General features: G+C 41.7%; 1 protein-coding gene across 10 annotated transcripts in view; it reads left to right on the forward strand.

Annotated features, from left to right (window-relative positions):
* LOC139446700 (filamin-A-like) overlaps positions 1-26,429 on the forward strand; it is a 171,354-nt gene that overhangs the window by 89,714 nt on the left and 55,211 nt on the right. For 9 of the 10 annotated variants that reach the window (XM_071227975.1, XM_071227978.1, XM_071227973.1 and 6 more), the window contains exons 3-13: positions 15,548-15,799; positions 16,219-16,316; positions 19,750-20,016; positions 20,228-20,305; positions 21,280-21,442; positions 21,839-22,087; positions 23,191-23,592; positions 24,103-24,293; positions 24,762-25,025; positions 25,447-25,567; positions 25,810-26,034. In XM_071227975.1, the coding sequence (XP_071084076.1) occupies positions 15,548-15,799; positions 16,219-16,316; positions 19,750-20,016; positions 20,228-20,305; positions 21,280-21,442; positions 21,839-22,087; positions 23,191-23,592; positions 24,103-24,293; positions 24,762-25,025; positions 25,447-25,567; positions 25,810-26,034 (2,310 nt within the window). The remainder of the gene's footprint in view (positions 1-15,547; positions 15,800-16,218; positions 16,317-19,749; positions 20,017-20,227; positions 20,306-21,279; positions 21,443-21,838; positions 22,088-23,190; positions 23,593-24,102; positions 24,294-24,761; positions 25,026-25,446; positions 25,568-25,809; positions 26,035-26,429) is intronic. The other variant, XM_071227980.1, reaches the window with a different exon arrangement.

A 26,429-nucleotide genomic window follows, 5' to 3' on the forward strand; every position in this document is an offset into this window, starting at 1 on the left:
AGATATACTGATCACTTGTGTGTCTGGTCTGTTTATGGGCTGCCGTAATATGGCAAAGAGTGTTGCTGGGTGTGGCAGTAGGCAAAAAACAGCCATTTACTCTTTGATGAAAATTGTGCGAGTGTTGTTACTCACTCAACGGGAAGCCATGAGTAGAGCAGTACATGCTTATCCTTTTTGTGAACACCTGGTGTCATCAGTGATGTTCAGCGATTTATTCATGTATTTTCATCACTGTTTTGCCTGGTTTGGGCAGATAAACGAGACTGATTATTATTTGAGTCTGTTTTGAATACTTGGTATACACAGATGTTCATTTTTTGTGGACTGGTGTTCCACATGTTGATGTATGGATTGTGGCTGATGAACTTTCCTCATGCAGAAACTTTCAGCATCAGTTCCAAGCATCAAATGTATTCAAAATGGTGTCCGTGAATGCATGGATCTACAGCCAGAATCCTGCTACCCTGCTTCTGATCAGTGACGAGTAACAGTGTGTGTAAGTAGTGACAAAGCTCTGATGGATCTACTTCTAGTGGAGACACTGTCTCAATTCATAGCTAGGTCCTGCCTCTGATAAATGATGAACGACATGGCAGGACATAACAAGATTTAATTGGATGGTGAGCAGTGCTTACTGACATTAGTCACACGGATCTGACAAGATATGATATTACACAACTGTCACTGAATGAGCTATTCTATGTTGTGTCAGAGATGACAGATTAGCGCCGACCTCAGTTGTTGACGAACAGCCAGTCTATCTCCTGTCATGGAACAGTTAAGGTCAGGGCCTTGTCTGGTGGGTGGGTGACATGCCTGATTGAACAGGTCTTCTCCTCTCAGACAAGGAGACAGAACCAAAAGACTACCTGTTGAAGATGTTCCTCGTCTGGTGACATGCCTACCTGAACACTGGGACAGAAATAATATTGTACCTGGTCAAGGTATTCCTCGCCTGGTGATATCCTTTTAGCTGTCGTCGTGGATATGTAATAATTAGAATATGTTTATATCATCCATGATGGCTCCGTATTTGAGTAAGACCAAACATGGACATTTTGGGGTGTATCATATGTAAAACATACTGTTGGCATATTGCTGTAATACAGAGACAAAAGCAGACTAAAACCCTGCTCCCTCATTTCACTCCAATGTAACACCGCTGGCAGCAATATTCCAGTTATATCATGGCCTCCTGCAAATAATCAGATCAGGCAAACCAGTGACCAGAAGCATGAGCATCAATGTCACAGGCATGACCATGTCATCTATCTCAACAGACCCATTTATCTACCAATGTCAACATGTAGGAGTTCAAGAAACATAAACAACATCAGGAACACGCTGGGTAAAATCCTGACATTTACATTGAGCATGACAGGAAGTTGGAGGGCAACTGGCCGGTCTGTCCTTGGGCATGACCTCTGATATTTCAACCTGATGACAGGGCTGAGGGAAGTGGAGCTGCAGAGTGAACGCCAACCATGCACACATGGCATTTCAGGGAGGATATCCCTTCCACTTAGCGTGGTGAAATGTACTCTTTTAGAACAGGATTTACATCATTTCATGCTCTAGTTTTTTCGGCATGTCTGCTTCCTATGTCATAGCAGTGACTTTCTAGCAAAAAATATCTGCAGACATTTTGACCTTGGATTTCCACATTTGCTACTCCTGGGTCAGAATGCTAGTGCTCTAGAACTCTAGAACTCTAGACACTAGTATCATATACTTGTAAGGATAGAGAACAAGATGAGGATTAGATGGCCAAAATGGTTGCTGTATATAGTTGTCCTTGCTCACCACCTGCAATGACGAATTTGCAGCTTGATGAGGCCGATGAAATATACTACTCAACATTTCAGGATTTTGAGATGTTTCATACTCTGACATAATGCAACAACGACTTTCGGATTGTGTCTTATTAATCAGACCCGTGAAGATCCGGGGTAGAATAGGTCTTCTGCAACCCATGCTTGCTGTAAAAGGTGATCATGCTTGTTTGTAAGAGGCGACTAATGGGATCGGGTGGTCAGGCTCACTGACTTGGTTGATGCATGTCATCTTATCCCCATTCCGTAGATCGATGCTCATGATGTCAATCACTGGATTGTCTGGTCCAGACTCGATTATTTACAGACCGCCGTCATATAGCTGGAATATTGCTGAATCCGATGTTAAACAACAAAGAAAGAAAGAAACCAAAACTATGTTTAGTCAACTTGAAATGAAGCTGCACATGCTTCAATTCCATCATAATATCGAATACTATTCGTGTGACAACATATACAAGTAATCGGTCACCCCACCTGGATATTCACTATCCCTATCTCACGTTGAGTAGTATGCCTTGCAGACAGTGGAATGACCCTCCCAAGTAAGCATTGGTTTGTCCCCTCCCAAGGTGATTAACACTGTTCCTACCATGACAGAGCAGATATGACAGCCTGCTGTGGCTGAACTGACTTGGAACACAGCTTGCTGTGGCTGAACTGACTTGGAACACAGCTTGCTGTGGCTGTGGTTCATCATTGTAAAGGTGTCCCCTATGCACATAGAGAATAACCTCAGTGTCCTCTCTGTTTCATACCCTTCAATGTGCTATCTATGTCACACCAGCCATGTTGAAAGCTGCGTCTGAAAGTCAACAAAGGCTTGATTTTAACCTCCATGACATTGGAAGGATTACCACTGCACAATGCCCACAAACCACAAACACCTTGCACAGTGTGTGAGGCTGCATAACATGTAGCTCAGATTTAATAGTCATGGCTCATTATTTGTAATGTATGTAGGTATAAAGTAGGTGGCAATTGGCAGTTGAAAGTGTCATCTTAAATAGAAAACTTTTGAAAAGTTTTCAAAAGAAGCAACCAGCATGTGTGTTTGTCAAAAATATATTGACTTTAAAAACACATTTAAAGTTATGGGATGTGACTTTTGGTTCAAATGCTGGTTCAGTAGAACATATTTTTGGCATTGAATTGTCACAGAGAGTTGGATGAATGAATGAATCTTTATGATTAGGTGATATACTCATTGAACAAGCACCTGTAGGTAGCTCAGCTTTGTTGAAATGTCTTGTATGATGAATGAATGAATCTTTATGATTAGGTGATATACTCATTGAACAAGCACCTGTAGGTAGCTCAGCTTTGTTGAAATGTCTTGTATGATGAATGATTGAATTGAAGGACATTTCTGTAAAACTGTGACTCAGAGATAAAGGTTTAGACTTGTTAATGTGGGCAGTATGAACAGGTTAAGATCCAACTGATTTATATTCTGTCGTCACTGTTCTGTAAGCACTTGGTTTGGAGATGAAAGGGGTGTTTAGGGATTGTAGTTTAAAAATAAATGTCATGAGCTGCAGCGAGTTGACACTGCATAGCAGGTGCATTGTGGGATAGGACAAACACACGCTACCAAGGTAACGCATCGTGTGGTAGGGAGGGTGCAGCAAACATAGAGGCAGGTCATTGTGACCTTGGTAGCAAATACGTTTTATGTTCAATTTTTTGGTAACATTTCATAATGCAGGTTTGACTTTATTTATAAGCCTTATGTTTTATTATTTTAAGTTCAAGGTTCATCTGAACTTGTGCATCACAGATGTGAGCCTACTGCCTCTGTGGTCTAGTAGATAGAGTGTCTGCCCAGATAGCAGAAGGTATGGGGTTCGATCCCTGCCCACATCATACCAAAAGGCGTTAAAAGATGGTACTTGTTGTTACCCTGTCTGGCTCTTGGCATTAAGGGTTAAAACAAGGACTGATTGGCTCGGAGTCAGTATACTGTTTCCGAGTGGGGTTATCGTGACAAAACTGCAGCATGGTATCTCGGTTGGCTCGCACTACAAAATCGGTATTAGTCTGGACTAGTACAAGCAGCCACACACACACAAATGCATGCACGTCGCTATATAAGTGCTATAATGATGTGAGCCCGCCTTCGTGGTCTAGTGGTAGAGCGTCCGCCCGAAGAGCGGAAGGTCCGGGGTTCGATCCCCGGCCGCGTCATACCAAAAGACGTTAAGAGATGGTACTTGTTGTTTCCCTGTCTGGCGTTCAACATTAAGGGGCTAAAACAAGGACTGGTCAGCTCGGAATCAGTATACTGTGTCTGAGTGGGGTATTCATGTTAAACTGCGGCATGGTATCTCAGTACAAGCAGCCACACACACACACACACGTGCATGCACGTCGCTATATAAGTGCAATAATCTTGGACGCGACGTTAAACCCAATTTCACCTCACCTCACAGATGTGAGCCAGTAAAACCTGTGCATCACAGGTGTGAGCCAGTGAAACCTGTGCATCACAGATGTGTCTGGATCAAGTAAGTGCTTCCGAATCAGAGTCTGTCCTAAGTGGGAGTAGGAGTACATGGTTCCCGTCATGTCAATTCCACAAGGACAAGATCCATCCTGAACTAACACCTCCACGAGATGTAGATAAGGGAGATAATCAGGCCGTCTGTTGACACTGGCTTTGGCTGAGGTTGTACGCACCTCTAGTCAAGCAATTAGACATGAAGTGTACAGTTGTATGCTGGGCTAATATTGGAGGACGCAGGTGGCCTTTGTAGTTAGGGCGAGTTTGTTTCTTGAGATGTAAGATTGCTGTACAAAGGTCAGGGGTGGTGTGGGTTTGTGTGATGTATGTCTATGTCGTCGTTGGAACACTGTGCCCTGAACTTCATTTCACATTTTCTTTCAATGTCGTCTTTCATGGTTCTGATTGTGTGCACTTGTAGCTGAATCCCTACTGACGTAAATTCAACAGCTCTAAGTCTTAGAATCTATTAGAATTGTTGTAGCTATCTAATCTCATAACATGTTGCCCTGCTAAAAGCACTTTCTTCAACTTGTAGCATGAATCCATATGGCCCAGCTTTCCTCCTCCTAGGCTGTCATACAGACCCTGATACAAATATATCCAATACAGCCCATCCAAGTCTATAATGTTTAGCAAGTCGAGATTACTGCAGTATCAGGAAATGAAGAGAGTCTCTGAGGTCCTTTTTCTGAGACTAGATGTTAGTTTGTCCTCATCCCCGCAGCCTTCCTTTTCACTCAGCTCTCCCCATCTCGTCTCCCACCCTCGACCCCCTTATCCAAACCCCTTCTCTGCCACTGCTGACACCAGACAGATAAGGCCCCCTCTCTCAGTCACCCCTAGCTACCTGTTGGCATCAGTCTGGTGACTATGGTTGCGATTTATTACCACTCTGGAATGTTATCAGCTACACATGTTATGAAAGGCATTCAAGGTATTTGGAATCGGATATATTTATGTGCGAATAATTGTGACGTATGATATACAGGAAAATACATTAAGCGTGTGGCCACCATGGTCCTGTGAACGTGGCCATATTTAAACCACCGTTTCATACATATATGAAGTAGAGTGTGTATTCAACAGATTAGAGCCAGCTTGACACTCCTAAACAGGTTCATTCATCTCAGGACTATAGGAAAACTTGTACATTTTAAAATATACTTCCTACTTTTAAACGTAGCTTGTGTAGTAGATAAAGCATGCAAGTGCATTTGTCAGATTATTTTTGAGGGTTGCATGTTTCATTTAATATATACTACTCAAAAGAAGTTAAAGAACACCTGATACTTTCACATGAAAATATGAAAGAATCAGGTGTTCTTTTACTTCTTTTGAGTAGTATAATATGTGTAGATATACTTTGTTGTGCAGTCAGTAGCCTGAAAAGACTTTTCAGCATCAGTCATGTTTTGTTCAGCTCTTTGTTCAGGTTAAAGCGTTCGCTCGTCACACCGAAGACCTGGGTTTGATTCCCAACATGGGTACAATGTGTGAAGCCTATTTCTGATGTCCTAAGCTGTGATATAGCTGGAATATTGCATAAAGTGGCGTAAAACCATACTCCCTCACTCACACACTCAAGTACATGTTGTTGTACACATTGTTTCTTATTTTAGTGGCAAATAATTGGGTGTAATGGATTAAGCTTGTTAAAATATGATTACGGAAAGTAGAAGACTTGTCTTAACTCATGACAGAAAACATGCACATTCATATTTAGATGATTTTGTATCATAATCACAATTACAGAAGATAGCTGATGCCTGACTGGGGTCTGACATATTGTCCTGGAACCTTACCCCCCCCCAGCGACAGTCAGCATGGATCTAGCTGTGACCACACCCATGAAAACAAACCTGGTCCAGCTGTAAGTGGGAATTATAAGGGTTGGACATTTAGGGCGTTTTAAACTGGGAGAGGGTAAATTTATCCCCGTGTGTGTTGACAATGATTGCTTGTTTAGTCTGTGATGTGGCTGACCATGTTTCACTGAAGTGACTACACAGAGGCTGCTTCTTTCTCACATGTCTGAGATACCCCACGTAGATGCCCCAAGTAGATGCTGCCTTGATTTATCTTGTCGGGAGACAGTCCAAGATGGAGGGGCTTAGTGTGGCTTACACATCAAGGAGTACACATTATCTGCCATTTGTAGCTGTGACTTGTGTTTGCTTGTAATACACAGGAGTCACATTGTAATTAATACTATGATATTATCTTATATCTATCCCAGATTGCACTGATAGTTGTATCTTGCGTACCAGGATGTCTGCATTGCTTATATCTGCATCATGTGCACTGTATCTATATAAGGAGCATCAGAGGTCGGGTCGTGTTGGGTTCCCCAATTTACTCTGTAGAGGTGCTTCCCTTGAGCGTGCCAGAATCCTCTGATGATGGGTTTGAATCCTCAAATTGCCCTGATCATAACTAATGTTATATTTGGGATAACACTTCCTTCCTAAAGTGTGGATTCTAGTACTTCTTTGGGTTTAGTCCCATCCGGGATTAAAACCCACACTGCCAGAGTGAGGCACTTAATTGCCAGCACACAAAGTCAGTGAACTTATCCACTCAGCCATCCAGACTTCCACAAAAATGAAAGTCCTGATCATGTTTTTGGTACTGTTTAAACCAAGCTCACTCATTCAGGATGAGTTAATACCACTTTTATGGGTCTTTCCCAACTTTATGAATGGCAGATGACTTAAGGCTTGCAGACTACTTGATATGATAACTTTGAACCTAATCCTTGATATTCAGTGACAAATCAAAATGATAATATTCCTGTCAGACAGGGGTGCTCACTGGCTGTATAGTTTATTGTGGTAAGGAGCTGGATTGTGCTATTCAGGCATATCAGGGTTAGAGCCTGCTGAGCCGTGGCTGCTGTCTGGCTGATTACAACCATCTACAGCAGCCTCTACAGATAAACACTCCATTGTTCCTGGCCAGGCAGACTCCACACAGCTGTCTGACATGCTCACATACAGGGCATGTGTGACCCTCAGAGTTGTCTCCCTTAGCCATGCCAGGAAAATGCTGGTCAGTGGTTCAAATCCCTGAAAAGCCCTGATTATGAGCCTTGGTTTGTCAGCACCATGCCCATGTTTGTCAGTTTCCCCAAAGAGGTAAATGTGAAAGACTTGTATCCCTTTCAGCTTTCATCCCTCATTAAGCTGAGACACTGTGATATAACTGAATTGAAATATAGTTGCTCAAACCCAACTCACTCACTGTCAGTGCGCTTTCTTCCCACATTAAGCTGACACTGAATGTAGCCTTAATACTGTTTAAAGGGTTGTTAAACCACCTCACTCACTCACTCACTCACACATACTGGGATGGCTTCGAGTGTTGACTCCGGAGGAACTCATCAGCTGGAAGGAATCTCTTCCTAGAGACATTCCGACACTGTTTAGGGCAGCTGGATTCAGGTTGTAGGTACAAAAAGGTAGATCCCAAAACAAACGTCATTCCAGCAAGACTTGAGTCAATGAAACCAGAGACTCTTGAAGACAGCGGGGACTAACCAACTAGTCATCAACATTCCAGAAGCTCATAACACCGTACTTACTCCTTACACAAATCAATCCAGCATTTAGCATGGTCCTGAAGGAGAGCACATTTTTACACCATGCATCTTCCAAACTAACAATAATTTAAGGCTTTACAGATTTAAACGATCAAAGGAATCAAACCTAGTTCTGTGAAGTGGGCTTACACTTAACCCCAGGACACCTGACTCTGAATGTATAGCATCACTGAACAGTGTTTCACATTGTCAGGGGCTGCTTCAGTGGGTAAAGACACCCTATTGTGCGTCCCCAGGCCATATGACTCTGGTACCTGGCCCTAATGTTAGGCAATGGGCCACTTTGTCCAGTGCTGACATCAATCTGGAGGTCACTGCATTAAACCTGTCCTGAACCAGCAGGATCGCTGCCATGGTGCCAGTTGCTGCTCAAGGTTGAATTCCTGGTATAGAAGTAGATAGTTTGTGGATTGATCTGATGCTTGAGTTGTGTACAACCCTCTGGGCCTGTGTTGCCTGAGGCTGGGGCTGACATTCAGGAGGCCAGTAGATACAGACTTGGATGTGCACCCAACCATAAGTCTGTCTCATCAGTCTGGTCTGCTGACCATGTCTTTCTATGTTCTTCTGTGACTTATACAGCTTTATGCTGTGTCAGCAAGTTTGGAGGAAGGTCACACAGTTGACTTGGGCAATTCTTGTTGTTAGAGAGTTCTGTGGTAGAGAGTAGGGTTCTGTGGTAGTGGAGAAATTAGGGTTCTGTGGTAGTGGAGAGAGTAGACATGAGATCCTGGACTTGTGCTGGAGATATACAGCACAGAGTCTTTACCTGGCAGATGAAGGCTGTTCAGGGAATGTCAACCTACAGTCCACAGGACATGCATGGCCAGGTGCTTCACAAGCCAGTCCTGCTAAATGTCAGCTCCACACTTACCCACATTTCATAAGCACCTTATAGATGTCCACAGGCAACTGAAGATGATTTTTTTGCTTATTCGTCATTTTCACCCAATGAGTGGGTCAAGTCGGGATTTGTTTTCCACACCCTTGAAAACGCAACCCATATTTCATAAGCACCTTATATGTGGTTAGTTTATGATGGTCAATAGAAAATAATAAACTGCAAATGTAGTGAGTTTCTTGCTATTATGCAGTACATCTGCATCATTCAGAGCTGAAATGGAAGGCACATGCATGAGGTTGAGCCTTACTTCATAAGGCAGTAAAAGAACTGCTGATATTTATTTGAGGTCTTGACCTTGTGTATTTGACAAGTAACTGCTGTATCAGTATACAGTTAGCAATATTCCAGCAATTTCATTGCAGGGGACACCAGCAATTCAATTTGGGTAGTAGAGCCAGGTCTAGAACCAGTTGGCTACCCCACCACGCCTACCTGTCGCAGTGATTATTGACAACCAATCAATCATTTGTGACCTTGTTTTCAATATAGAATGGCTTGAGTGGGATTATTGACAGACTGCTCCACTAACTGTGGAGAGTCTAACCCACATTTAAACTTACTGACTCTGGAAGATTGTTGGTAATATTGATATTTCCATGAGAATTACTGATTTTAAAAAAATTTCTTTGAACATTCTTTGACAACCAAAGGATATATTAATTTGAACCTGTTAAAATGTTTTAAATTAGTCTTTACAAAATTGCTAACACCATTTTACATTACCACTTTGAAAATAAGGTGGTATAAGGGAAGCATTCCTTGTATGTCCTTCTTTCCTTGATGTCTAAGGATGACATACTTTGATGTTGTTTCTCACCTGTGTCAGGTGTGAATGGAGAGGACAAACTCGTTTAGCGACTTGAGTACACAGGCTCCTACCCGACGTGCTTGTAATAATAACCACACTGGCTTCAGGTCCTCGGCGTGGCTTTATTACGGCCATATCACCAGGATTATAGTCTTTGTGGACCTGGCTATGTAGCTTGTCACCTTATCATCGGATCATAATTCTCCTCAGTCAGCCGACCCCTTGGAATGTGTAGTGAGGGAAGTAGTACTAACCCTCACTACATAAGTACAATTGGGCCTTATCAATTTAGTTGCTTGCTTGATGTAGTCCCAATTGTTCTTGCTATAGTGCATATACCTTGTTAACACCTTGTAGGATTACTGTGGCTCTTAAAGACCACAGGCCAGGTTCACAAAGAGATCATAGCACTGAGATGATTGTTACCCCATACTTTAACATAGGCTTACAATAGTGCATAACTTGTTAACACCTAGAAGGATTACTGTGGCTGTTAACGACCATAGGCCATGTTCACAAAGAGATCTTAGCACTTAGATGATTGTTACCCCATACTTAGGCTTACAGCAGGAACAGTGCTAACATTGCTTTGTCGAACAGGACCTTGTCTATTTTAATAGAACGACTGTGGGTATATAGTATACATAGTTCGCTTTCCATTCAGATATTTCGATGATTGTCAGTGATAAGATTGACACATTAAATTAAGCCTGACTGTATTGTGGAGTTGAACACAACCAGGACAAGAATGTATACAAGCTGGGGTGAATGTTACATGAGTGTTTAATGGGTCCAGGACACGGTTCACCTTCACCTGGCCTCTTAGGCACACCTGTATGACTGTATGAATTAGGAATGCATGTTAAGTGTAACGTCTCCGTGTTGCACATTTTACAATGGCATATTTTCGTTCTTGAATGAATGGCAAAGAACATCTCCCTTTACCAGCCATTTGGGTGCATGATACATGCTACTTGACCCACAACTTGTGAAAGACAAGTTGCCTGTTCGTGGAGTTGGCGTCAGCAGATGAAGGGGTGGTGTTTGCACACTGCGATCCCATACACATCAGGGACGTCACCTTTTACATACGCGAGACTGTAGGCCTGGAGGGAGTAGCGTGGGTAAAACAATTCCTTATAAGGAAACTGGAGTAAGGAAGAATGTCGCACACGGGTGTTCGATTGGATTGTGGGCCCAGGGGGGTTAATTCAGACATTTGTTGTTTTTTGGTTTCTGTGCTGATTGTATGTATTGAATGTACTTGTGTGGAAGTTATTGGACAACAGATTGTGAATACCACCTGTTTACATAGAGGAATGTTGGTGTGCATTGTAGCATGCATTGAAGAGTTAGATAATATTCATTCGTTCAGGGCGGTTGGGTGGCCTCGTGGTTAAAGTGTTTGCTCGTCACGATGAAGACCTGGGTTTGATTTCCCCATGGGTACAATGTGTGAATCTCATTTCTGGTGTCCCCCGCTGTGATATTGCTGGAATATTGATAAAATTGTCATACAAACTCACTCAATCACTCACTCACTCACTCACTCACTCACTCACTCAATTATGCTCATGTTATGTCTAAGCTACTGTTACTGCTAATGTTTAGCTACCTTTATCTAATCATGAGAGTCAGGGAGGCACACCATTTAATTTTATAAAGACTTCTCATTACACCATTCAAACCCACTATTCTTTGAGCACTCAGTAGTCAATAGGCAGGCACACGGGTAGAACTGTGCCCTGGTAACCTGTGCTTGTTGAAAGAGTCTTGTAAGAAGGACAATCAAGTGGGTATTGATTGATCAAGCTCTATGTTGAGAGGGGATTCTGTATTTAAGCCTGGTGGTGGTTATAGAGATATGTACATGCCGAGTTTCTCACTTCCCCCTTCAGTGCAAGGCATGCCAGGGAAATAATGTTTCTGTGCTCATTAACAGCTTACAAGGCGTTAGGTTTCAGGGATATCAAGTTAAAATGTCTGAATGAATTGCCCAGAGTACATGTTTAAATCTGAAACCTCTAAGTGAGTCAAGTGCACAGAACAGCTATTTTTATGAAGTGTTAATGAACTGCCTGACCAAGAGTCGGAGTTAATGAAAAACATATAAAAGTCAAACATCAATGGTTGAATACAAATTATTTGAGTTCAGTTAAAAAATATTAGTCAAGCACATTATCACTGCATGGTGATGTGTGGTTTCATATTCTCATCCAATGGCGAAATTAAGAGACAATAAAAGGGACTGGACGATATTGTTGTTGAAGAAATCTTGCATCCATTCGAACAAAAGACCATATAAGAGAGTGAGTGAGTTAAAATTATTTCAGCCTTTTAGCGACGAGTCCCATATAAGAAAAATAGATTTGTAACATTTATTGGGCAATCAAACCGAGGACCTGTGGCTGACAACTTCTTGACCTAACCCTATTCCTAACCCTTTAAACCCTTTCCACTAGGTACCTCTTATATTATAACAGAGCCAGGTCAATCGTTGTAATTTGTTCATATAAAAAAAGTCCATTTTTCCAAGTTCACAATACTATTATTGTACAAAAATACTTTCTGTTGACTTCAAACCTGATCTATTTTAATATGAATATATATGAGTAAACTGGTAAAAAGATGAAGTGTTTAAAATAATTTTAAAACCCACCTGACAGTCAGGCAGTTCATTCATAAGTGTTGCCTGCCCATCTTCAAAGTTACCTGCCTGCATTCAGACATTTAAATTTTTTGAAAAATCACAAAAACTAAGAGACAAATTATGTCTTGATTCAGTTGAAATACTGCAAACAATTACTTGAGAATCAATAAGGAGTTATAATAAAACTGAATATATAAGTAGTCTTAAAATTATGTGCCAGATAGTTGGGTAGGTGGCTGAAAATTTCGTGCAGCCAGATAGAAAGGTTTCTAGACTCGGACAGACAGTTATTTCCAGCAATGAAAAGATGTATGTTACATAATCATGATATGTAGTATGCCAAGAGTCTATCACCCATGTACCGAGTGAATCAGGTTTCACATCTAACAATACCCTGTAAACAAACAGGACCATTGTGAGTTGTCTCAGCTCTTCCTTCCTCCTCCCCCACACCTGTGTGTGTATTGATATCCTTTGCCTATAAGCCTGGGGCAGCATGTGGATCACATCATCGGATTCCAGGTTGAGTAATACCTCAACACCCACAGCTATTTGGCATTGATAGATGCATAACTGTAGAGTGCATGGACAGTGATGAATCAGGCATGACTGGACTGTTACAGAATGCAGGGATCCGAGTGGATTAACCCATGTCCACAGCCTTCAGTGTTGGCACACGACTTACCTAGCCACACCTAGATTTCTCCTACATGCTATATCTCTGGTGCAACAACAAACAGATCATCTCGATATTTTATTTGAGATAATCCATGAATATGTTTCAATTTTTGCAGTTTGAGTGTGTGTGAGAGTGAGTGTGAGTTGCTGAGTTGCTCACACACACACACGCACGCACGCACGCATGCACGCACGCACATGCACACACACACACACACACACTAGTATCTACAGCCGATGTCTGTAATAAAAACAACTCCACAAACATGAACCAAAAAGAGAGAATGTTAAGTTAAGGAGTGTTTTGAAAATCTTCCCATGTTGTCTTGTGTGGCTTTAAGTCAATACAAATGCATTACATTCTCAGAGGGTGGTCTCTCCTCAAATGAGTTAAGACCAACACAACATCACTAATCTAGACTTCAAGTAGCTCCTTGTCAGGCAGTAGGTGTTGCACTTCTTCTAGACTCTTACTAGGTGACCTTGACCTTGTAACAATGAGGTAAAAGTAACGAGCGATGATAAGCCTATTCAGTTCCTAGAAACATGTCTGAGTGTAGGAAACGTGACAGCAAGTCAGGGCAATGTCACATAAAAATCTGAAATAAGGCTTCAGGTAACATGTTGTGTTTGTTATTGCAATGTGTGAAGGGAGAAGGCGATAATACAACACAGTCCAGTCCATGGGATGGGGGGGCCCCCGGCGGGCGGTCGGGTGGCCTAGTGGTTAAAGCGTTCGCTCGTCACGCCGAAGACCCGGGTTCGATTCCTGACATGGGTACAATGTGTGAATCCCATTTCTGGTGTCCCCCACCGTGATATTGCTGGAATATTGCTAAAAGCGGCGTAAAACCATACTCAGTCAGTATGGGATGGGGCTTCATTGCTGTTTCATAGCACGGGCATAAACACCGATTCCTGTTTCTTGGACTATACTCATTAATCTTTCATCAGTTGATTAATTAACCAGTTACTTTGGCCATCTGTTCCACTGCTTAGCCATGTCCGATTCACTCGATACTCAGGTGTACAGTTCTCACCTATCTCATCCCCGATGCAGGTAACACTTAATCAGTATGTTGGAGTTTCCTGGATTAGCACCATATTTACAAGGACTATTTGCTGGTTGCATAAATATACAACCCGCTTCTATTTCCGCCTCTCTGATATCGATACAAACTACCCACTGTGTATGAAGAATGCTGCACAGCTCAGCAAATATTGGCTCGGAATGTACAGGCGACAGTGCACTATATTCTGCACAACTGATCATAGTTGCAGGATATGTAGGGAGACTTCATGTAGTGCGGTGTGTTCATATTTGAAGTGTAATATAAATATGCTTGTTTATTCACAGCTTGTACATGTGACTAAACAAACTTTCCTGTTAATGATGTGTCTGGTCTTGTTATTACCCTATATGCATGTTCAACTGCAAAACTAGATCTAGGATTCGGGGTAGACTTACACAAGTCTCTAAGCAAATGATTATTATATTAAATCATAATTCCTGGATCAAATAAATAATAAGAACAAGTTGCCCTCTACACGACTGGAGTCCTCCGATGAACTTGCCTGATGTAAGGATAAAATTACTTCACAACCATGGACGTATACACTGCAGCATTTGAGCAAGGCTGGGTTTTGATTTTGGGAATATTCTGTCTCTGTATAAAGTGTACAGCTCAACATGCAGAATAGTAAGCTGATGACCACTTCTGATATTTATTAAACATATTATGGAACATGCACCTGAGGTGTCAAGTTGAACATGCTGTGTCTCCATGCCCTTCCTCCGGGTTACACGTGTATATATATATCAACGGGGGTCAAATTTGTTGGTTGTGGTGCTCTGAACTGTTAAGGTGTTGCCTTATCTGAGGGTGGTGGTAGATACTACATGCTGGGTGGACCTGGAGGATAGCACCCCTACATCAGCAACACTCTGCTCATCAAGTGTGTGGAGGAGTGGGCTCATGATAAGCCCTGATTTACTGGGTCCTGGTTGACTTTAATGTGTGGAAGATAGATGTTATTTCCCAGCTCCCTGACTGGTTGTTGTCCAGTGATTCTATCAGATGTGTGGTCAAGATGAAATAAAGACTGACCCGATGACTCTGAACATTATATCATCAAACTGATAAATCTTTATTCAGCATGTTCATTCACACTACAGAAACAATTAAGCGAGTTATTTGACATGTTGAACTTCCCAGCTATTCCACAGCAGCTTGTAAATAATTGCCTCTGGGTCATGCAAACTATTGTTTAATGAGGAATTATCCACACCATTAGGTCTATCTAGTCTCAATCGCCACTGTTGTTAAAGATGGAAAGTCGACTCATTGTCAATCGTCAACAGCATGGGCCTGTGTTTGCTTGATGCAACAAATTGGTTGTCCTTGAGCGTGTTCTGCTGACATGGAGCTATAAAGAGATTATACATCCTTCTTATGAAAGGAAGCCTAACTATTTGTAAGATAGAGCTAAGTCATGACATGCATATCCAGCAGAACACTGTCCGATCATCTCTGCAATCTGACTGACCCCTCTCTCCTTGTGTTACAGACAGCTCTGACATTGTGGACAAGAAGCTGAAGCTGATCCTGGGTCTGATATGGACGCTCATCCTCCACTACTCCATCTCCATGCCCATGTGGGAGGGAGAGGAACCCACGCCCTCCGAGGGGGGACCCACACCCAAACAGAGGCTCCTCAACTGGGTCCAGAGCAAGGTGCCCGACCTGCCCATCAAGAACTTCACCACTGACTGGAACGACGGCAAGGCAATTGGAGCTTTGGTTGATGCCTGCGGCCCAGGTATGTCACTGGAGATATTGTTCATTCAAATTGTTTGGTATCACAAGCAAAATCATCAAAATAGCTGATTTCTGGGAGAAATTGAAAACATCCTAAAATATTTGCTGTAAATAAAGGGAAAGAAGTACAGGTTATTTAGGTATCACTGTAATATTTTTTCTTTCTACTTTGTTGTATACCCTAATTCTTATTTTGTTTGGTCTGTGGTTTGTTAAATTATAATACAGCCCTAGAAAATAAGTTAACATGTTAGATAATAAAAAGATAACTCGCCAGACATTTTTAACAAGGTACGTGAATATTTTGCATAGAATATATGTGTCAAGATGTGCTACAGTTAGGCAAATGATGCTATTTTGATGTTTGACAGTTTGGTGACTGATGGCAGGCATATAGTACAGTATGATTTCTTTGTACAGGATTGTGCCCTGACTGGGACACCTGGGATCCCAAGAAGGCCAAGGATAATGCCAAGGAGGCCATGGACGCAGCTGAGCAGTGGCTAGATGTACCACAGGTAGGCAGATACAACACGGGGAATAAAACCACATACAACATGTAGAATAAATATACAATGATCACATGACTACTTATTTAGCAAGGTCAGTATTTCACCGATGTCTGCATATTGTTGCATGTTTTAAGAAGATCATTTATGCAGACAATTATCAGATAATATCTTAGTTTACTATTTTTATTAGACTTCCATACAGTGCAGAGCCTAGTGTAGCAGTGTTTTCTGTATGAAGTCTATATGAGGCTACCATCACTATCGTAATCTCATCTGCGCCCCATCATTACCCAAACTGCACTTGATCACACACATTTGATCATGTTCCGTAGTTCAGAAAGGTAACTTGAAATTAATGACTCAACATGCATCAGATCATGCTGCAATTGTGCAATATTTTTATGGGGTCCATCTTAACACTCAATCGTTTTAACACGCAATCTGTTTTCACAATTAGGCCTGAGCAAATCAGTAAAATACATTAATGGGTTTGTGAATGTGAGGTCAGGAAGTGAGGTTAGGAGGCTGTGCAGACATATTGGTTTAGCGATGTGCTCTGCAGTTCATGTCAGCATGTAATATTTTGAATATCATTTCAGTCATGATGATGGATTGGTATTGATATGGACTGAGTCCCACCCAGGGCAGAATGGCCTGAGGGTATAGAGCAGTTTCTGATAAGACACACCCATTGGCAGGCAGCACATTCTTGTTAACAATTTGCAGAGTGAAAATGTAGATGATACGTGTCATTATTAGGATTTAGCTTTTGAGTGAAAAATATTTGGGTATGAAGTGAAGCATTACACAAAATAAATTTTTTATGTTATTAATATGTTTGGTTAGCTTGAATTAAGGAATCTAAAAAAAAATAAAATAATATTTTGACACAAATACATTCTGACAAAAATGTAAGAAAATATAACATTAGCAAAAATGATTTATCATAAAAATATTTGGACAAAATTGTAGGAAATAAATAAAATAAAATATCATGTAAAGAAAGTTTTATCAGGACAAAATTGTAGTAAGAAAAATACATTTAACCAGGATGAAAAATAAAATCCTATTCCCTGGATGTATAATTATCATGTTAAGTGATGGTAGATTACTATGCTCATAATAACTATTGCAAAAGGTTCATCAGCCATTGATGGTTACCTCTGTGTTTCCTTGAGACTTGTGAGTGTGGTATGGAGGTGTAGGCGCTGCCAGTGTTACCTGATACTGCAGGTGGCGCCGGAGACCATACAAGACAGGAGCCAGTGTGTTTTGACACTGCCACGCAGCTCCCATAAGCTCCCATAACGGCATCAGCCACCACCATCAAGCTTGGCATAGTGCCCATCTTGGTTCCTAACTTCTTGCCAAGGTCATCCATTTCTGCTGACTTTCAGATTCAAGGTCAATGTAAATTTGTTATCATTAAACCAGTATCTAACTTAAAATCATTTTCAGATGTTGTAGCCAGCTGTATTTATGTTTCCTTTAGAGCATTTATGAGATGATGATGAGATGAGTGGGTGCAAAAAACACTGTTTTTGTACACCAACAGTCATTAATTTCTACTTTGTTACCATGGTTACTATAAAGCTGAAAGTATAAATTTTGCCTTTTTTTTGTAGAATTGCTAGGTAATAACAGTATTGCTTTATTTGTACTGGCAGGAATGCTACAATGTTTCTCTGATTCAAACCACATGGATAGGATTGTAAGATAATATGTTGTACCACAGACTAATTGTCCACAAACATACAGGAATTTGGAGTTGGGCAAGGATGAAGGGAGATAATTACTGCTTGCAGATGTTAGGGTAGAGATGACATGGTTTAGGCGGTAACCTGACGTGCCACATTTACCATGAAATCATCATGCATATGGGGTGTTTTGTTATGTCTAGGTTTTCAGATTTGTTATAAAAACATGTATGAAATATTTTGTTAAGTGAAAAGTCCCAAAATCCCTCCACATCAATCACAAACTATTCTAAACTGTTTTCAAAAGCATACATGTGGGCTGTCAGTTAATGTTTCATATCAAGAATTTGTATCATGTTATAAAGCCAGTGTATCGAGCTTACTGATGTATGTACGTGACAAATCTCGGCATGCAGCATCTGTTAGAAGCTGGTCTGAAGTCCACTTGACGACTTAGACTTGGGAAATGTAAATGGCTGTAGTATGTTACAAAGTGTAATGAATATTAAGAGTTCACACCCTGATCAAATCTCACGTTTCCTATCATCACTTGCAGTAGTGCTAGCTGACATTCAGAAAGCTCCCCGCCCATATCCCACTGCGACACAGGGATCAGTAGCCTTCGTTAAACTTTAGCCACGACTTCAAGTGTGAACATGTCGCATGTACACAGAGCCATGTTTGTTTTGACTGCAATTCAATTTAAATTTAAAATTTCCTTTAGATCTAAGATGTTTTGGTTGTTCTAGTTTGCAATCCTTATAAAATATATGAATTAGAAACTGTTTTTACTTTTACAAAAATTTGTACATCGAAGTCTGATAATTATCGGTGATATATGGATTATATGAAATGTGTCATCTTTTGTTACAACAAAGTCTGGATTCTTGTTTTAATTACAATTCTACCATGACATTGATGAATGCTTGATTCTGATTAAAAAGAAGTTTCCTTTTTGCTACGGAAATCCCTTTCAAATATTTTAAGCCTTTTCACAAAAAATGTGCGTATGAGTACATAGATAGCCTTCATATCAATTCATAGAAAATGGCTGCCGATCGATCACCCCATATGAACTGTAAAACATATCTATATTTCCTCTTATACACGCTTTAGCGTGTGGTTCCAAATTATAATGAAGAGGTATCTATTCTACAGTGGGACTACATCAAATTTCAAAACACAGTAGGTTTATCTCCTAAATAGAATATCAAGAATATTTATATATGTGATTCAGCATCAATAAAAAATCCACAGATACAAGTTATGATGAAGTGTGACAATGATGGTGATTCGTTGGACACAATGGGTACACAAGTGTTAATGATTCCAAGAGTCGCGGCCACCAAAAGGATAAACTCTCAGCTGTTCCCTGGCTGACTTGGTGTAGCATTTATAGGTGTAGCATTTATAATAAGTTATATAGTGCAAAGTTCCGGAAAGGTTGCACGCAGGCCCTTTACATTATTATTACCCAGGTCAATGGATCATTGTGCACTCCATTTTTGTTCTCAGCTCCCTGGGGAGTATACAACCCAAGCTGACTGTGAGGCAATGACTGATAGTATTCTGACATGCAGTATTTCACCGGTTAACTGACCGACCTATACAAGGTGCATTGATAAACAAGGAATATTGCTGAATGTGTTCTAAAGCAACATGCACTCACTCTCTGTTCATCTTTGCTATTGCCGATTGACAAGCCCACCCACTCACTCACTCACTCGCCCATCTCCTTGCAGCTGATCAAGCCCAAGGAGCTGACCAACCCCAAGGTGGACGAGATGAGTATGATGACATACTTGTCTCAGTTCCCCAAGTCCAAGCTTAAGCCCGGAGCTCCCACCCGCCCCCGTGTCAACCCCAACCGCGTGCGGGCTTTCGGCCCCGGTGTGGAGCCTAAGGGTAACCAGGTCGGTGCCCCAGCCCGCTTCACCATTGACACCTACAGCGCTGGCAAGGGTGACGTGGTCGTCATTGTCCTCAACCCCAAGGGCAAACAGGAGACAGTAAGTATAGAATCCTTGGTTAATAATGTTAATACTTGCAATGCTTTTTGCCTAAATTTGGGGGCAATTTCCATGAGAACTATGACCAATTTATGGCCTTTCAATGGTATATTTATTTGATGATTTTCTATTTCCAATTAAAATTAACTTTGACTTTTTGTAGCCTGTAACAAGTGCAGATGGTGACAGGATGATGTGTGTTGTGTTTCAGTGTGAGGTGGTGTTCAACAACGACAAGAACCTGACATACTCCTGCTGCTACACACCCACCATGGAGGGACAGTACAGGGTCAGTATGTGGGGTCACACAGGATAACTGACCATATACACTAAGGCTCATACAGGATAACTGACCAATTACACCCAGGGTCTTGCAGGATAATTGACCATATTCCCCAGGGTTATACAGGATAACTGACCATGTACACTAAGGCTCATACAGGATAACTGACCATTTACACCCAGGGTCTTGCAGGATAATTGACCATATTCCCCAGGGTTATACAGGATAACTGACCATGTACACTAAGGCTCATACAGGATAACTGACCATTTACACCCAGGGTCTTGCAGGATAATTGACCATATTCCCCAGGGTCATACAGGATAACTGACCATATACATCTGGGGTCATAAACGGATACTGACCATATACATCTGGGGTCATACAGGATAATTGACCATATACACCGAGGGTCATACAGGATAACTGACCATATACACCCAGGGTTATACAGGATAACTGACCATATACACCCAGGTTATACAGGATAACTGACCATATACACCCAGGGTCATACAGGATAACCATATACATCTGGGGTGATACAGAATAACTGACAATATTCCACTGGGTTCATAAAGGAGAACTGACCATATACACCCGTTGTCTTTCAGGATAATTGACATTATTCCTCTGAGGTCATTCAGAATAACTTGGCGCGGTCGGGTAGTTTAGTGGTTAAAGCATTAACTCATCACACCGAAGACCCAGGTTCGATTCCCCACATGGGTACAATATGTAAAGCCCATTTCTGGTGTCCCCCGCTATGATATTGCTGGAATATTGCTAAAAGCAGCGTAAAACCATACTCACTCACTCAGGATATCTGACCATATCCCCCTGTAATTCTGTATGATGAATAACTGACTACAAGTCCCAGGATTTGCGATGGTACAGGTTGGGTACATTTTCCAGAATGTAGACATATTGTTGACTGAGATATGTAACTCCCTCACTCACTCTCTTACTTGTCTGCACAGGTTATTGTTAAGTTCAACCAGAAGGAGATCCCCAAGAGCCCATACACTGTCAACGTGGAGGGCCAGGCCGGTGACCCCACTAAGGTGACGGCCAAGGGACCAGGTCTGGAGAAGAGTGGTGTCATCTGTAGCAAGAAGACTTTCTTTGAAGTCTACACCCAAGGTAAGTGTGTTTTTCCTCTATCAGCCACTTCGCCATGCGCTAAGGTTAACAGTCACATCATCAGTGTAAATATGTTAAGACAGCAAGTACTGGTCAACGCACTGATCAGCTGCACCTTGATTTTGGAAGCGCAATTGGAAAATTCTCCTCTTCTATTAAGCGTTCATCTCCTCCAATCTGACCTTAAGGTTTTTGATATCAACTCCTTTTATGAAGGCTTTAATACCATATTTCATATGTAAACATTCCCTTCATCAAAACAAAGATATAATTGTGTTTGTTTTTAGAGTTGACCTGACTGGATGCAATGGTCATAGCACATTGACACATGGCATCAACATCATGCATTTGATCATGTACTAATTCTACCATTTCTTTTGAATAACCTACTAATAGTGAAATCTCCAATAACAAACCAACCCCCTCGTTCCGCCGCAGGTGCAGGCAATGGGAAGGTTGACGTTGTCATCCTTGACCCTCATGGCCGCAAGGACACTGTCAAACCAAGCATCCAGGCTGTTCCTGGCAAGCAGGGCGTTTTCCTTGTGGAGTACATCGCCATGGTTTCCGGACTCCATTCCATCAATGTGTTCTTCTCAGGCAACCAGATCCCCAAAAGCCCCTTCGGTGTCAACGTTTCTCCACGTAAGTGACCAGTGAAGTAATGCAGATATCTTTAAGGATTATCATCTAAAATGTTGGTTGTTTGTATGGCGTAGTGTTTCGTGAGTTAGTCCGTCGCATCAACGAGTTTGATTCCTAATGGGTGCTCAACATGGAGCTAGTTGGTTCTTCCTGTTGCTTTGAAAAGAGGTTGGTTGGTTGGTTAGTTGGTTTGTTGTTTAACGCCGCACTCAGCAATATTCCAGCTATATGATGGCGGTCTGGAAATAATCGAGTCTGGACCAGACAATCCAGTGATTGATATTATGAGCATCAATCCACGCATTTGGGATCGATGACATGCATCAACCAAGTCAGCGAGCCTGACCACCCGATCCCGTTAGTCACCTTTTACGGCAAGCATGGGTTGTTGAAGACCTATACTACCCCGGACCTTCACGGGTCTTGAAAAGAGGTGTTACACCTGATTCCCTCATGGGGATTCTGGGTTAAGGATTCCTACTAACAAGTCCTGGTCAGGCGTTCAAATGGACAGCGTGGTCAGACTTTGTAAATTGGTTAATTGCATGTCATCGTACCCTGTTGGCGTGGATAGTTGTTCACAATAATAATCACTAGATTGTCTGGTCCAGACTATTTTATTTATAGGCCGCCTTCATATAGTGGGGGGGCGGTTGGGTAGCCTAGTGGTTAAAGCGTTCGCCAAAGACCCGGGTTCGATTCCCGACATGGGTACAATGTGTGAAGCCCATTTCTGGTGTCCCCCGCCGTGATATTGCTGGAATATTGCTAAAAGCGGCGTAAAACTATACTCACTCACTCACTCACTCATATAGTGGGAATATTTCTGAGTATGGCTTTAAAAAACGAACAAACAAGCAAACAAGCAGTCTAAAATCATGATTAGAATAGACAGACATTTCATGATATGAATGAAATAAGTGATATTGATAAGATTGTCTCTTTTATTGGCAGTTAGATAACAATTTTCCACAGTAATCTGAAAATTAGGAATCTTCACAAGACTCAGTCTATACTCAAAACCATCAAAGATCTTCTCAGTAAAATTATACCAATTTGATACAGCATCTCTTCCTGTGGATTATCAAGTTTTCTTGTTCCAGCCTCAAATGCAAAGATATGCTATGCTTCCGGGCGTGGCATCCAGCCCCGAGGTATTCGGGTGCGCGATCAGGCTGACTTCAAGGTCCACACTGCTGGTGCCGGCGATGCCACTGTCAAAGTCCAGGTGATTGGACCCGGCGGCATCGATGTCCCGTGTAAGGTGGTCATGTCGACCACAGAGGAAGGAGTTTACAACTGCGTGTACTCGCCAACCAAACCAGGCAACTACGTGATCAACGTGACATTCGGAGATGTTCACATCACCAAGAGCCCCTTCAAGGTGGAGGTGGGAGCTTTCATTGAGTCCAAGATTCGGGCCTACGGACCCGGTCTGGAGGCTGGAGTAGTAGGACAACCTGCTGTCTTCACCGTGGAAACCAACGGCGAGGTCGGAGCTCTCGGTGAGATCATTTTGTCTTACTAATGAGTCATTGTTATCTTAAAATGGCATTTTGGAAACTGTAGAATTGACATGGATATCCACTTGAAATTGCATTGGAAGAATCAGTTAAAACTCATCTCTGTCTTCATCAGTAAACATCATCTTGTTTAGGGATCACCGACATCTCATTGTATGCTCTTGTTACAAAACCTTGGGTGGTCGTAATGAAAATAAGTTAATGTTTAGATCATGATTGCTCGTTGAAATGATAAATAGCTTAATAAGAGTTGTTTCAAAAGTGTTTGATGGGAGTCAAAACATTTTTTGCTACTTACACTACCTGTAACCTGTTTTGGCGTTTCTCATTACTGAGGAATAGAAACATATTGATTTAAAGAGGTTATGATGTCCATTGTGATGTGACTACAAAATCAGTATTTAACACTATTTGGAAACTCTGTCATGGTTAGCACACAGATGGTCGTTCTCAGTTTGCATTCATTGATATGGATCCTTGTATCCCCGGCAGGCTTCTCCATCGAGGGTCCATCTCAGGCCAAGATTGACTGCAAGGACAATGGTGATGGGTCAGCTGACGTGACCTACTGGCCCACCATGGCGGGAGAATACGCTGTGCATATTCTGTGTAACGAGCAGGACATCCCCAAATCACCCTACATGGCCCAGATTATACCCTCAGGAGACTTCGATGCTTCAAAGGTATATAGGATTCAGTTTTGAGTTAGTCCAATGGTAATAGTTCTTCACTGTGCTGAAGAGGACCCAGGTTCTATTCCTTACATGGGTATGGTTAATGATGCCTTCTCATTGGGTCAACCTCAGTATTTTTTCACCAGTTCAAATGTTGAAAGAGTTGAGTTGAGCCTGTGCAGACAATATTGACAAGATTGAGGCCTAAATGTGAGAGTGTTGACCAACACTAAAAAAAAGCAAAAAATGGTTGGGAAAAGATCTCTTTTCATTGTCAGTGGAGGGACTTTTGACATGTCTTTTTGATTTGTATTATTGTTCATAAAAGAGACTGGGGAGAGGAAATTAATTGCTTGACTGTACTTGACATAAGATATATATTAGTATACTTTCTACCAGCAAGGACATGTTACCCAGTCTTCTCATCAGGTGTGTTAATCATGTTCCCTTACTCACTCCACTATCTTCTTCTGCCAGGTTATTGCCAAGGGTCCTGGACTTCAGAAGACAGGAGTGACCACTGGCAAGAAGGCAGAGTTCACTGTGGACACTCGGTCCGCTGGCCGCACCCCCCAACCTCTCAAGATCTCCTGCCTAGACGTGGACCTCAAGCCTGTGGAAGTGCAAATCACTGACAACAAGAATGGCACCTACAACTGCAGCTACATGCCCAAGCGCAACGTCAAACACACCATTATGATCACCTACGGCAGCGTCAACATTCCTAACAGCCCCTACCGAGTGAGTTGGTGACATCTTCACATTCCACGGATATCTGGAATGGGATGATTTAAACATGATCTAGAACTTTTGTCATTTTGGAAAAGTGGTGACAAATTTCAATTCAATTTCAATTTCTGCAAAGACACTTCATGGTCCTACATATAGACATGCTTGTAATAAAATGTCAAGTATCTGATCTCATTTAGCATTGACATTTGGAATATTTATAAGTGAGAAAAAATGTGCTTCCAGGACCATCAAGTCACTTTCAATTCCCTATATGAGTACAATGTGTGAAGCCCATTTCTGGTGTCCCCTGCTGTGAAAACAGTGTCAAATCTTTTTATCATTTTACACATTGACAGTGGTTGTAGTAGCTGAGATTTCTGTGTCAAGTGTTATAAACAGTGAAGTATTCATTGTTTGTTTCTCTTTCCAGGTATATGTATCGGAGCCAAGCACCCCTTCCAATGTGAAGGTCTTCGGCCCTGGTGTAGAGAAGGGAGTCAAAACTGGCAAACCTACCTACTTCAAGGTGGACTGCTCCAAGGCTGGACCAGGTGGGCATACAAATAGAGACAGTACAATATGTATCAAGGGAGGATAGGTTTGGTTGTCTTCTTTTTAGAAAAGGGACAGTAATCATGATTTATTTCCATCTTTTTTTTACATTTTGGCAAATATTGAAAAAGGAATCTACTATATGAGAGAATAGTCTTGTTGAAATAGTTTTGAACCTCATATGTTACCAGATTTGTCCCTGTGGTGCCTTGGAATCACTAAGAGCATGTGTTTATTGTAGGCGATGTTGCTATTGCTTTGACCGATGCCAATGGACGCGATGTCCCAGTCAAGACCACTGACAATGGTGATGGTACTTTCACCGTGGAGTACGAACCCAAATCCCCCGGACAGTACACCGTCCAGGTCTACTTCGCTGAGAAGCCCATCCCTCAGAGCCCTATCAAGGTCAATGTGGAATCCAGCATCGATGTTAGCAAGGTCAAGGTCGTTGGATTAGAACCAAGTGAGTATAGCCTCAACCCATTCATTAAATATGTGTAGAGCTAGTTCAATAAGTGAGAAATGTTTTGTTACCATGCTTACTGTTATTTTGTGTATAAAATAGGACTGTTCACAGGGTAGATGAGTACCGGTATGTATAGATATAACAACGGTAATTTCCCCTGTTTGGATGCCACTAACTAACAAATGGTACCAAAGGAGGAATGGGTGGTTATGATGTGTCACCTGGTAGTCTGTTTGTTGATAGACCCAGTTGGGGCCATTCATTGCTCATGCCATCAACCACTGGTTTTCCTGTCCCAGATTAGATTATTTACAGGCCATTGTGATAAAGCTGGAATACTGCTGACCATGGTATAAAACAACTTCAATAGATGTCTATTGTAGGCACGTCCT

The sequence above is a fragment of the Haliotis cracherodii genome, unplaced genomic scaffold (genome assembly GCF_022045235.1).
Source record: "Haliotis cracherodii isolate W230 unplaced genomic scaffold, xgHalCrac1.p SCAF_6, whole genome shotgun sequence".
Lineage (NCBI taxonomy): Eukaryota > Metazoa > Mollusca > Gastropoda > Lepetellida > Haliotidae > Haliotis > Haliotis cracherodii.